General features: G+C 34.7%; 1 protein-coding gene across 3 annotated transcripts in view; it reads left to right on the forward strand.

Annotated features, from left to right (window-relative positions):
• Nucleotides 1-14,092, forward strand: part of NUP58 (nucleoporin 58) — a 42,807-nt gene that overhangs the window by 18,844 nt on the left and 9,871 nt on the right. For all 3 annotated transcript variants that reach the window (XM_064645377.1, XM_064645379.1, XM_064645378.1), the window contains exons 11-15: nucleotides 302-420; nucleotides 2,463-2,545; nucleotides 4,264-4,465; nucleotides 10,554-10,652; nucleotides 13,460-13,555. In XM_064645377.1, the coding sequence (XP_064501447.1) occupies nucleotides 302-420; nucleotides 2,463-2,545; nucleotides 4,264-4,465; nucleotides 10,554-10,652; nucleotides 13,460-13,555 (599 nt within the window). The remainder of the gene's footprint in view (nucleotides 1-301; nucleotides 421-2,462; nucleotides 2,546-4,263; nucleotides 4,466-10,553; nucleotides 10,653-13,459; nucleotides 13,556-14,092) is intronic.

The following is a 14,092-nucleotide window of genomic DNA, read 5'->3' on the forward strand; positions in this document are numbered from 1 at the left end:
GATTTGGAAGGGACCTTTCAAGGTCATCTAGTTCAACCTAACCATTCTGTGATTCTGTGAACTTATTACAATTTTTTTCTGCTTTTTGTAGCATGGAGTGCGTCATAGAATCAGTGTTTTCTTTCTGCATTTAATTTATCTTAGTGTCTTAGACTTCCAGTAGTAAAGTGATGTCAATAATGTCATAGAACATAACACTGCAGTGAATTGAATGAAAATTGGCAGCTAATACAGATCAGATAAAAAGTATTGGCAAAATAATGAAGTATAATTATACAATTTCTTTGATTTACTCATCTAGCTACTTCAGAATCTTGGTCGAACAGTTTGAAGTACAGCTGCAGCAATACAGGCAACAAATAGAAGAACTGGAAAATCATCTTGCTACTCAAGCAAATAATTCACACATAACTCCACAAGGTAAACGTTTCAGTTTTAATCTTTCATACATGAAGAATTAAGCAAACTTATACCTTTAACATAAACTTAGTAATTAATCTCTCTCCTCTCTTGTTATTGTTGGCTTTTCTCATTTAATGTACAGAAATTAGTGTTCAGATGTATTCCTTAGTTCTTCAATGTAAGAATTTGAAATTAAAGGTTAAATTCATGAAGGTTCTTGAGCTTTTGAAGATGGATCCAGTTTCTGAGGTGTGATTTGTAAGCTTGGTTTGTTTTGACATCCACATCTCCCTCCAGCATCTAGGTGATGTCTGGCAACTTCTATCTTGCACTGGGCTGTCTGACCAAGCAAATAGGAGTGCCTCCTCTGCCAGCTCCAGATCAAAATGGGAACTTTTCCTTAGTTTGGAGCCTGTTGGTATTGCCTTCAGCTCTGATCGACTAAGAAAATTTAGATTTGTTTGCTGCCACATCATTCAATCTTGAGAACACCTTTCTGGTTAAAGAATACTGACCTCTGGACAGTAGTCTTCTACTGTTTGGTTACCATTCCTGTGATCATAGACAGTTTTATCTTTTGGGCCATTTTAGATACAGGTCCTGCAATAAGCAGTGATTTCAAGTGCATGTCTTTCTGTGCTAAATGATATTTGAAAATCTTGCCATCACAGGATGGTACATAAACTATGGACCTTATATGTCAAAAAGAAAGAGGACTGTGTAGACCTAGCTTCCAGAGTAGAAAATCTGCTGAATCTTGAGGGTCCTCTCTTTTTCTGTGTGGCCTTCTTGTTCATCAAGAGTATGAGAGGGATGCCTTCACAGATTTTCCTAAGGTTTTTCAGCAGTTTCTGCTAGAATCTAAAGGTTCCTTGCTTGTGTGGACAAGGCTCAATCTGTTGCGCCAGTATGAGCATACTGTCAACAAATTATGTCAACACTGTATTGCATATGTAGCCTTTACCATACAGGAAAAACATAGTTTGCCATGCAGGACTCCATGACTCAGAATGTCCTGAAAAATTTGAAGTGTCTAGTATTCAGTATCAATAAATTGCCTCCAGAGTCTTTGGAAACTTGTGGCCAGTCTTCCTAGACACCACTGCCTTCACAACCCTGCAGGGTGGCATGACGCTAATTCCACAGTTTTTTGATTTCATAATGGAGAATTTCCCCTATGGACAGGCAGACATTTTCAGTTCAAGAATCATTGCTAGACCATGCATCTTCAAGAACTTGGTAGCTATTATTTACATTTCAGTCGGTTATATGCATCCTTCAGAGGAAATGCAGCTGATCTTTTTACAATAAAAGACCACTTCAGCACTCTTCTGTCCTCCACTTTTGTATGTTGCTTCTTTGAGAAAAGCATTTTTTTGTCAGCAGATGCCTCATTTTGTCAAAATCTTTGAGATTTCCCTTTTAATACTAAAATTTTATGTTAGTTGGGTCAGTGCCCTGAAAATACTTTCATATCTTTGTAGGACATGGGATATCCTAAATACAAGACTTTCGTGAGCAAGAAGCTCCCTGTTGTTTTTCTTTGTTTATGATGTGCTTGTGGGTTGAGCTAGATTGAGTTCCCATGATGCTTGTTAAAATTATGTCTTTTAAATGTAAATAAATCTTCCATTCTACTGCTGTCTCTGACAAAATCAACTGAACATTAACAGTGCTTTAAGTCAGAAAGAGTGGAAAATATATACAAATGCAAGAAAATTTCATTTAACTGTATATAGGTAAAAGCTGATAAGGTGAAAATGTTCCTTTGTAATTGGATGAAGTTAGTTTAAATATTATTTTGTAGCTTTGCAGATGATAGAATCATAGGTAACTATTTACTGTATATATAAAAATAAATCTGAGAAAAGAGTGCTTTTCAAAATAAAGTTTGAAGCCTTTTGTCACCCAATTGCTGTAATCCTGTATTTCTTATAGACATTAACTTGTTCACATGCTTGTGCTCTATGGGTTTTGGGTGAGCTTCTTAATTTAGTATAAATACTAAATCTTCTGGTAATGAGATTGTCACTTACCAGCCTTTTACATGCCTCTTACAGATTTGTCTATGGCTATGCAGAAAATCTATCAAACATTTGTAGCTTTAGCTGCACAACTTCAATCAATCCATGAAAATGTAAAGGTATGTTGTTTTCATGTGTTCCTGTGTATTTAGTGAAAGGACTGCAAAGAGTTGTTTTTTGAAAATATATCTTTAGGTTTTCTTTTTTCTTTTTCCCCCTTCTGTTAATTTCACTGCTTCTAAAAATTTTCAAACTGTCCTAGAGAAGTGCTTTGATTAAAAAAGTAACTTTTGTTCAAAACTGAAGTCTAATTTGAAGTATTTACTGGTAGTAATGATAGCATCTGGCCACAATCACTTGGGTTACAAAATGTTTTTCATTTAACTCCTTTCCTTATAACTGTTGATCAGTTTTTGAAATGTCTTTGATTTCATGCTTTTATATTTTGATTTTTGCCTAATGACCTCTTGATCTCAAACAAAGATGATTTAAATCTGCTCTTGATCGAATAGGTAATAGGAGAAAAAAAAGTAAGTTTCCATATGTAAGATTTTTCAACATATCAAAGAATTGAGGTTAAAATTGTATTCTGGCTAGTTTAATTTCTTTGAACCTGGATTTCACGGTAAGTTGTATGTACAGAAGGAAAAAAGACTACTGTGAAAAAAATGCTTATGTATCAAAGGTCCTAGTTAGATAGTTTTTTTTTCCATCATGGACTCTGGCTTGATTTTTCCCATTTACAGTTCTGGAGATGTTGACAAAATGTCACTGTTCTACAATCCATAGTTTTTTTGAAAACATCAGAACCCTTCTTTGTTAACAAAAAACAAAACAAACCAACTTGGAGAGGAGTACAAGTGTTTGTTTCTGCTAAGTGACTTCCTTAATGGAAATAGATATCTTAAATCTTATTTCCTTCCATGAAATTGAATCTGTTGTTCTTTAATAAGTATATTGCATTTAAAGATTTTCTGTTGTAAGATGGAAGTCATTCTATCAGTTATTTAGTTAAAGCTATTTATACTTTTTATGTTACCTAAGATATCCCTAGTTTCCTCATCTGTGACAGGTAGAAATTGCTCATGATCAACAGGCCTTGCTGGTATTGCCACAGAAGGTGGTGGGGTTTTGAGGAGGGAAAGGGCATAGGCAAGTGGAGGTGGGGGGCACAAGACAACAGGCTTGGACTACTTCTTACCCCAAGGCAGAATGATCTATTGCATTTGGACTGTGTAATATCAATAATGAAATGCATCAGAAACAAGAGTGAATTCTAAAATACTGGTAGTTTCTTTAGCTTTGTGCTAAGAAAGAAATGCTAAAGTGAAAGGAAGGAAAGACAGGTGAAGGTGATAGGTGAGCAAAAGCAGACTCCATGAAGAAAGGGTAGCACTGAAAAAAGGGTTGTTATTTTCTAAGCTAGTAATGTGTCTTTATTTTGCCTCTTAGATCAGCTAGTACAGTGATACAAATTGAATTGTCCTGATTTGCACCAACTTGGAAAGATTTGGATACCATTTAGTATGTTAGTCTATTATGCTTGAATGCTTTGCAAAATTTAAGTAAGGAACCTGTTCTGGCTGTAGCTGATGCAAACCAGTTCTTTCTAGCTCATAGCCCGACAAGGGTTTTTTGGGTTATGGGGGACCTTCTTGTTCGTTTTGGTGATGATGTTTGTTGGTTTGGTGGGGTTTTTTTTTTGGGGGGGGGGGGGGGGGGGCTTTGTGGGTTGTTTTGGTTTGTTTTTTTTTTTTTAGGAAATGTTATTCCTTATTAAGTTAAGGGTTTATGTCAGATACATGGCACTAAAATGATTTCCTCCCACCCCTTTCAGATGCTCAAAGACCAATACCTTGGCTACAGGAAAAGCTTTCTGGGTGATGCAATGGATGTGTTTGAGGCAAGACGAACAGAAGCTAAGAAGTGGCAAAGCGCGCCACGTGTTACCACTGGACCGACTCCCTTCAGCAACATACCAAATGCAGCAGCCGTTGCGATGGCTGCAACACTTACTCAGCAGCAGCAGCCTGCTACAGGTCTGAGTGCATTCAAGTTATAGATTATTAGTGTTACCACAATAGTAAATTTGTGTAAAATTTTCTATGAAGTCTTCCTGTGTGTTAGACTAAAAATCTAAACGTTGTGATAAGCAAAGTTACTGATACATAGCCAATAGAAAAATGCAGGGTAGACTTAGCAATAATGATACAACAGATACTTAATCTTGTGAATTTACTTGTATTACTGATATTTACTGTATTGTTCTAACTTACCCCTTGGAATGTGAGTCTTCACTCTTAAGTAACGTCCCTGAACACACATAGTATAGCCTCTTTCCAGAAACTGTATTGTTATAGTAAATTATTTTAAATTGGCGAGGAGAGAATATCTAAATGCATACTATCTTTTTCCTATGTAAAATTAACAATGCATTTTTATATAGCACTTTGGAACTGTAAAATAAAAAATGCTGCAGAACAGGAAGGATAGTGCAGCAAACATCTGTAGAATAGGAAGTCAGGTGCCTGGCTTATTTTATAGCCAACTCCTTTGTCAGTGTGGTGTTGGGGCAGTTTTTGCTGGCCATTCTGCTGTTGTGGATAAGTAGTAGAGGAAGTAGAGTGGGTCAGTGGTTCCCCATGCATGTAAGAGGAAGACCAAAACAGAGGAAATCTGTGACCCACTGCTAATGAAGAATGGATATGTATGGCAAAGGAAATGACTTAAGGCACCTTAATTGACACTGTTATACTAACCAACCCTCTCTGAGAGGGATTCCAGAATGTAGAAAACTGACTTAATATGTCATCATTGAACAGAAATGAGGTAAATTCCATTTAATTTTACTTGAACATGGATATGTGTCTATGTCAGCAAATTATGAAAAGCATTCATTCCACTGCTTATTTTCTAAAATGTTTATCATAGGTGTACTGAAAGTCATATTAGCTCCTTCTCTTGTCTTATAACAACAGTTATATTTTGAATGATTCTAGTTAAAAACTTATGCAGCAATCACCGTAAGTTTGACAAATTATTAGACCGTCCTTGCTTTTTCCTTAAGAGGAAAATACAATGTGCTTCCAGCCCTGGCTCTTCTAAACAGCAAGGAGATGGGTTTAAATGACAAATACGCCAAAATATTTTGAACACAACAAAATACAAAGTCTTTATGAAATACTTCTCTTCTACATTTCAGTCACAGGCCACAGTCTTTTTGTTGCTGCTATGTTAATCCATGGAAATTTTGTTGAAATGATGTCTACAAAAATGTATGGTTTTAAATAGAAAATATGAGATAATGTCACACTTCAGGGTTTTTAATACAGATAGGACTGTGGCTTGTGCAGCTTAATGTTGCCAAAGTAGTTCACCCTTTCTTGATCTTTTTCCTTGTCTTATATTTGGTTTTTTTAAATACTTTTTACAGTCATTACAGGATTAGTTCTTTATGAAAGACATACACTTGGGATGTCACATTTAAATGTCATTCTTGCATTTTCATGAATTGAGGTGAGGGGTTTGAAGTTCCTGGACTTACTAGTCCAGATTCAAGGGAGCTGCTAATAACTTCAGTTAGCTTATGCCACTTATGGCACGATGTTGTGAATATTCTCTTAGGAATAGGAGTGAAGAGAGGAAGGAAAAAAAAAAAAGAAGAAAAAAGGCAGAATTGACCTTTACCAACAGAACTGAGGTGACTTTACTATAACATTTTATAGTGAAAGGAGCAAATGGGAGTGTGTGTAGGTTGGTTTGGATTTTTGATTTTGTGTTGGGGGTTTTTGTTGTTGTTTTTTGGGGGTTTTTTTTGGTTGGTTTGAACTGAGTATTTCAAAAGCCGAAAATGTGCCAACTACAAGATTGATGCAGATAGAGCAAGGCCATTAACTTACATCAAACGTACCAACAGAAGTAGGTGACAATATTTTTTTACTACATTTTCAGTTGGAATACTTTTACCCTCCATGCAGCTTACTTGAAGACCTGGAGAAATAGAGATAGATTGATGTTTTAAGTGGCACTTCAAGAATACTTAAAACTCTTAAAAAGTAGGGTTAGATGAATAGAAAAGGTACTTTGAGTTTCTTCTAGTTCAAAAATAGAATTAGTCAGGCCTAAACTATTTCAGAGATGTCTTGAAGTCCTAAAAGCATGCTGGATGGGAGCATTTCATAGCTTTCCTAAATTACTGATTTCAGTGCTTGAGTTTCTCCCAGTTTCAGATTAAGGCTACCACTTTTTGTCTTAGTTTTAGTGGAAAAGGAGGAGAATCTGTTCTTTCAGTTTTGCAGGAATCTTAGTTTTCCCTCTTATTTTTCTTTTCCTTGTTTGAGTTTTCAGATGGCCATTTGCTGCAGTAGAACTGCAAATGCTTCATGTTTTAACTTTGTATTATGTTATGATTTGGATAAACTATCTTCTACAAGTTATAATTGTGCATATTTCTGTGCAAGACCTAGATCCTGAAGGGTGGGGTAGATGAGGGATAGCAGAAGGTTCTGAGAGAAAAGACTGTGAAATGAGGTGTATGTAAAGAAGGGGCAGGGGGTCTGTGTAATACCTGACCTGCTGTTGCTGTTCTTGAAGATAAGAATAAAACAAAAAAATTAATCTGGCCTTTGAAGTTTCTAACTAAAATGTAATACACGGTACTCTAGTATTGAGGAATCAGGATGCTTAGTCTTTTTTAAAAAAATATTTGATGTTTACATGGTTAAGTCTTTCATAAGATGAAGTTAGAGTTAGTTACTGTTCTTTCTCTGAAAAAGATAAAAAATAATTTATTTTAAATTTGCTTTCAGAAGTCAAAAGTTTAATAGCTACATCTAAGCTGTGGGATCAGGGAATGCCAGTTCCTGGGTGTAGATAGGCACCCTGTGTTCTCTCTGTATGCCAAGACGTGTCTGGCTTCTATTGAAATAGATAAAGTCAGTGGATCCTGGCCATATGGAAGAAAGGGAGCAAAGATGCACTCCACTGGGCACCTGGGATGGATAATCAGGACACCAGGACTGTGGTGTGCACATTGAAGCACAATTTTTGTGCAGTTTTTTGAAGCTAGAGTTATTAAAATTATGCTTAACTTTTGTCTGCACACAGCCTTTCTCTCTAGTTTAGCGTTTTTGGTCCGAGCACAGCTTTGTTGAGAGCAGTGAGGCTGGTTATGCTTTTGTGCCATAGCAGCTGGAATTTTAAGCTCTGCCTCACCTGCACCTTCCCTGGGAAATCTTGAACAGCATGGAAGTTAAAGTGATGGTGGCTAATCTACCTATTATTATTGATTGGACTACAGTAAGATTTTTAGAGGAAATTAAATCCTAGTGCACTGAGTCATTATTTAACTCAGTTGGTTAGAGCATGGTGCTTATAACGCCAAGGTTGTGGGTTCAATCCCCTTATGGGCCATTCACTTAAGAGCTGGACTCGATCCTTGTGGGTCCCTTCCAACTCCAAGCATTCTACGATTTTAATTCTGTGAGACCTGTAAATGTGTGAGGTTGAAACTGATCTTTCTTGGGTAAGACTAAATTGTTTTCAAGAAATGCTTTTCTTCAAGCTCACCTTTTCTCCTCTAAAAATACAATATCCCCCAACAACTTAGTTACTCTCTCCTTAGCTGGTGAAGTACAGAGTTAGTCAAAGCTTGATCAAGCTGTTAGCATGCTTTGTTATGTTTTGACTTGATTCAGTATGAGATTCAAGTGCTAATGGGAAATGATACTGAAATCCTTATAGCACTTAAAAATTTTATTATGTGGTTTAATTTTAACCAAGGTTAGTATCAGCCAGTGTATTACTTTGTCAGAATCAGATCTAAGTTGTGACACTAAATTTGCTCACTCTTTGGACCAGCTGTGATTTAAAAATTGCAGAATGTCACTAGGAAATCTGGCTGACCTGTCTGGACTCTCTGTAATGGGTCCTATTCATTAAACTGAAATGCTCTACAGGGCAAAATATATCAAGTTTTAGAATGTTAAAATACTTGTTATAAAGAATTTGTCTCGTACCTATAATAGCCAGAAGTGCCATTTTTTTATTTTTTTTTTGCTAGTGCTTTTGGCATCGAAGAATCTTGCTTGTTTTTTTGCCGGTGAAGATTATGTTTATTTACAAGAACTATAAGTAGTGATGATACCTTCATAACATTATGGTACAAAATCAACAAATATCATATGCTGTTGCTCAGTGAAAAGCTTGCTAGCCTAAGGAATAAGATCCTGTTTTATATGATCTGAGGTGTTTTAGTATAATGTTTTTACTGCATGTTGCATTTGGTAAAAAGCTTGGCCTGGAGGACTGTAGTGATTTGTTTAAAAGGTCTTCCACTAACAGTGCCTCCTACTGAGACAAAAACCTGTGTACTTGAGAAGGAACTGGATATGTGTTTTTGAATTCTTTTACTTTATTAGATTACTGATTTGTGTAGGGGGGTTTGTTTTTTTTATTGTTAACAATTTTTTTCTTATTTTTAAAGAGCTGCTAGGTAGACGTATCAGTATTTAAACTGGATGTAAACAACTTTTAGTTTGAAATCTATGTGAAATTTTGTAATTGCAACACCTGATATACTTTTTTTAAGTTGAAAAAAATAGCTCGGGGTTCCCAACTATTCCCTGCTAAGCAGAGACTGAAAGCTAACAACTTTAGTTGCCCTTAAAATTTAGTTTTAACACTACTTTGAGTATACAGATGTTATTCAGCTGGGATCACATAAGAATTTTGTGTTCCTAGCAAAAAATGTTACTTTTCAATATACAGTGCCTTTCACTTGATTCAAAATGATTTTCCATTTAGATATTCAAATACTGAAATTATTTTAAAAGCTTGAAATAGTTACATTTTAAAATTCTGTATAAATATTACTAATGGGAAATTTTGTAGTAGAAAGGAAGTTTGAATGAAAGTAGCCGAAGTGTGATAATGGCTTAGGAAAAAGGCTAAAATCATCTGAGCTTTATAGTAACATTTGAATAAGTCATCACTTTCACAGATACAGTATGTAAAGTATGTTCAAAGATGAAGATGCTATCTTGAGCAAAGGTGTGGATGTCTGTGGATTAAGAGTTTGGCACTGTATTTTATCTTCAATGGTTAAACTTTTTAAATAGTGCACTGGAAACTGTTTGAAAAAGACAGGAATATAAGATTGTACTGTGAAAACTGTCAAAATATATTAATTATTTATCAGAATTAATTATTTTAAAATGTGTTAGTAATGGGCTAGCAAGTTGATTGTTTATTCCCCAAGTTTAAGGAGAAAAAAAAAAAGGAACTGAGGCTGTAAATTTCATCTTGGCAGACTGAAATTGTTTTTTGACAGTCCTGCATCTTATTGCGAATATGCAGGGAAAGTACTGTCAACTTTTTTAAATTATGGAACAAACTCTGACTCTGAAATTTTGAATGTATCTAATTCATTAAGGTACACAGAACTGTGCCTTTTGTAAATGCTTATTTAAACAGGTGGTTTTACCTTATTGAATGGTGTTATGTAGCAGAGCTTAACAGAACTCAGTTATCACTTGTGTGGAAAAAAATGAATTGTCATGTTACTGTGTACTTGACTTGCTTAAAAATGAACAATAAATTTAATAAAATAAAGTCATTGTCTTGTTTTTTATCTTAGTGCTCTGTTTAAATTTGGATGGAATACTTAAGTAGTTTTGAAGAATCCTCTTTATTAAATTAACTTTAGGTAATACAGTTTTAGTTACATTAGGGTCAGTTCTTATGTTTTTAATTTGAAGGTTTTCCCTTACTCTGATTCCATTAATAAGGTGGCAAAATATTGTTACTTGTGAGTTATCTCAAAGTTTTGATTAATGTTTTAAAGTTCAAGGTGAGACTAGTTAACTTTTAAAAATACTGAATTGTGTTCTTATGTTATCAGTTTTGACTAGTTTCACCTTATTACAGTCAGTGTTTTCTTAGATTTTTACTAGGTGAATGTAGAGTCAGTCAGTTAAGTGAGAAATTTTAATGAGGTAAAATTTGGGATCTTAATGGGATTTGTTGAAAGCAATGATGTTCACATTATCAAATACTTGAATAAGTAAATGAAGGACCTCTTTACTATGAAAGAGTAAGGCAAGTTTGTTCTCATTTTTTTTATACCAGGGCCACAGCCATCTCTGGGAGTTAGTTTTGGAACGCCATTCGGCTCAGGTATTGGCACTGGCTTGCAATCAAGTGGCTTAGGTTCTTCAAGCCTTGGAGGTACACTTTAACTTTTCTAATCTTTCATTGAATTTATTCTGCACATCTGAATCTCTTGCAAACCTTTAACTCTGCTAGGAGGATGATCTGTTTCAGGGAAAGACCTTAAAATTTCAGAGGTCTGTGCTTTCCAGGCTTCTTCCTGCCTTGCAGAAGGAGTTGCTAAGGCTAAGCCATTGTAGTGAAAACTCAGGATAAACAGGAAGAGGTAATCACAAAGAAACTGTGCTCTTAAAGCTAGGAAAGTACATCAAGTACATCCATTTGTAACTCCAACTTGACTTAATTTGACATATATGAAAGTTATACACCTGAGACATTAGACCATGCTGTAGCTCATCCATAGAAGTTTTTCACTTGTTAACTATAGGGACCCTTTCTGCTTGGATTGAGACAAGAATGAATCTTAAAAAATTACTACAGTTCTGGGATTCTGCTTGCTGAAACAGCTTTGCTTTAGCAGTCACTCTGTGCCTCAGTGCTGAGGTGGAAGAAAAAATCCTGCCTCCAGCTGAAAAAGCAACATTTGAAAGTGAGGGAAAAATACTTACCAAAATATTAATAATGCTAATGGGGAATATATTCCAGGAGGACACATGACTATGAAAGAGTAGGTGGTATTAAAAAAGTTATAAAATTAATGTAGACCTTTTCATTTAAATATAATGTGTTCTCAGTAGTAGAATTACAGAGAGAATTTAAGTGATTAGTAGAAGCTAAGTGCATATAAATTTCCTATCTATGTAGGTTGGGGGTTCCCACAGACACTAATGTCCTCTGAAGCTTTTATAAGATCTGCAAAGAAAATTGATACATCTGCTGAGTGCAAACATAATGTGTTTTCTTGCTACATCCTCTCTTCTCTGCAACCTCAGTCCACACTCCTACCTTTTGCCTGTGAGCCAAACATACAAATCGGTGTTGTGAAGTATTTAAAATAATGAAACATCACTCAGTATTGGAAAGGTGATGTAATTTAAACATTACATGAGTTTTGCCTTAAATAATCACCTTGAAATTATCTTTAAATCTACCAATGTCCTTTCTCTTCAGATTTTAAGCTTTTTCAGATAGAAGAAAATCTGTATACGCCTAAACAAGAAAAAACAGAATAGTGGGCTAAAAGGAAATCACTTCTGATTTACCAGTTTTTCCCACAGTCTTTTAAATGCCTTAAAAAAATCCCTATAAAATTCTTCCATTTCTACCAAAAACATTATAAAGATTGTTCACCAGTCTTACCAATGTAAATAAAAGAACATTTCCAACTGCTTCTAGTTTTGTCAGAAAAAGTTGACTTATATTCTTTTTTTTTTTCTAGTTATCTGCTTAGGAAGGTATTTGCTTGCATTATTGATTTGCAAAATGTTTGTCTTTTGATGAATCTAAAAGACTATCTGATAGAAGCAAATAGAAAAATAAATACATACCTCCAAAATAGCCTGTAGGTGTGTTCTTGGAAACAAAATAGCAGAGTGATTACTTAAGTTTGTTTGGTTTTTTTAATCTTAGGGGTTTGGGTTTTTTGAATGGGACAATTTTTAATGTATACTCTGGAAACACCATTTTAATTGGGGAAATTTGCTCTCTTGATTAATTTTCTGTGAATTTTGTCAATGATAAACAGAAGCTTTTGCATTTAAGTATGTAAGTTATGTAGCATAGATCCTATGCTTCATCAAATAATTGCAGACACCTTGCCTGACTATTGGTTATCAGTTTCAACCTAAATAGGACAGAAGAGTGTATCATTTAAATGAACTATCTTACATTCATATGATACTTGCCATTATATACCCTGAAACCTCATTTGATTTTAAAACACTTCAGAACACCAGGGAACACTGCTTCAAGATAGTACGGTCAATCCTTACTAGTCGTAAAATATCAAAATTATTTCTGTAAAGGAATAGTAAAGGCTTAGTTTGCAGTAAATGAAAGGATTTTCCCTGACACTTGAAACTTAAGATGGGAGCATAATTTCCTCAAATACAAATACTGTTCTTTTTTGGAAAAGCTCTCGAGACAGCCAAAATCAGAGAATATAGTTTTCTTACAGTTCCTATTGTCTGGCCTCTATCTCAAACTGCAAGTATCAATTTACTTTTCCTTTGAAGTGATCTTGTATTAATAACATGATTTGAAATCTTAAAAAAATTATATTGTGCAATAATAAAGGACAATTACAAAACTAAAGGAATGAGTTTTATTACAGCTATATGTTTATGGCTGTCCTTTATATGATGATTTTTCGCGTTAAAAATTTTGTTTCTCTTCTCTTTTTAACCCATTCAGTAGTTTCCTAGATAAAGCTAATCTCCAATAGCCTGGGAGAGGCATGACATTAAAATAAACCAAATGTAAACTGAAAAAAATGCTTACTCTGTTTTAAGCATAATTTTTCTCCCAGAGTTGTAGATAAAAATTATGCCTTTCTGTAATAGAAGTGATACAACTTGTATCTGAATTTTCTTAGTTTTAGCACATTTGGTTACCATTTTCCTGTCAATTTATAGCAATTCAATAGAAATTTCTTAAACTCTGATAATTTACAACACCTGTTTTTATAGCTTTTCCTTTACTCAGTTTTGGATTTTGAAGGTAGTATTTTTCTCTAATACTTTCCTCTTTGCACTCTTTTCTTAACACAGTGCTGTGTTGAGAATAAAATACTCTTGAGACAGTAATCTTAGGACTATTTGTTTACCAAATATGTTTGGTTTTAGAATACTCACCCAAAACCTATGTGTCTTTAACTGCTGTGTCTGAATTTTTTTTGTTGTATGTCTTTACTATTATTCTACTAGGATTTGGAAGTAGCTCTGCGTTTGGAAGTAGTGCCACAGGAGCATCATCATTTGGGTTTGGAACTACAAGTAAGCCATCAGGAAGTCTAAGTGCAGGTTGGTTTTTTTTCTTTTAATTTGAAATTCAAGGTTATCTTAAAGGAAAAGTCTTATAATCAAACTGCTGCGTTCAGTCTAAGAAAGCTCCCGAAACAAATGTGCTTAACGGTGCATGTGTATATCACCAGTGAAGTAACTGTTTACTTACTAAATACACATTTTCAGATCAATTTTTAGGTTCTGCTAAAGGTCTCCTAGGTAGATAGTATTGAGTGAGCATTAATGTTTCCCATTTGATGGTGTCTTTCTAATTAGGAGTGGAAGCAGGAGATCAGATGCATCAGATGGATCAGATGCAGTCTGAGGCACAGAAAAGCAGCGGCTACTTGAATGCATAGGCAGCAGTTACTGAGCTATTGAAATTAGTATATAAATTTGTGACAAATATACCAGTAATTTGACTTACTGTATTTACAAGTAAAGTTAAAATTCTTTTCTAGAAACCCAGGTTTCCTTTAAAGTGTATAACTGCTTACTCTTTCTATTTGAATAGTAAGTTATGCATATGTTATCTCTGTATATATTCCTAAATGA

This window comes from Pseudopipra pipra, chromosome 2 (genome assembly GCF_036250125.1).
Source record: "Pseudopipra pipra isolate bDixPip1 chromosome 2, bDixPip1.hap1, whole genome shotgun sequence".
In the NCBI taxonomy this organism is placed as follows: domain Eukaryota; kingdom Metazoa; phylum Chordata; class Aves; order Passeriformes; family Pipridae; genus Pseudopipra; species Pseudopipra pipra.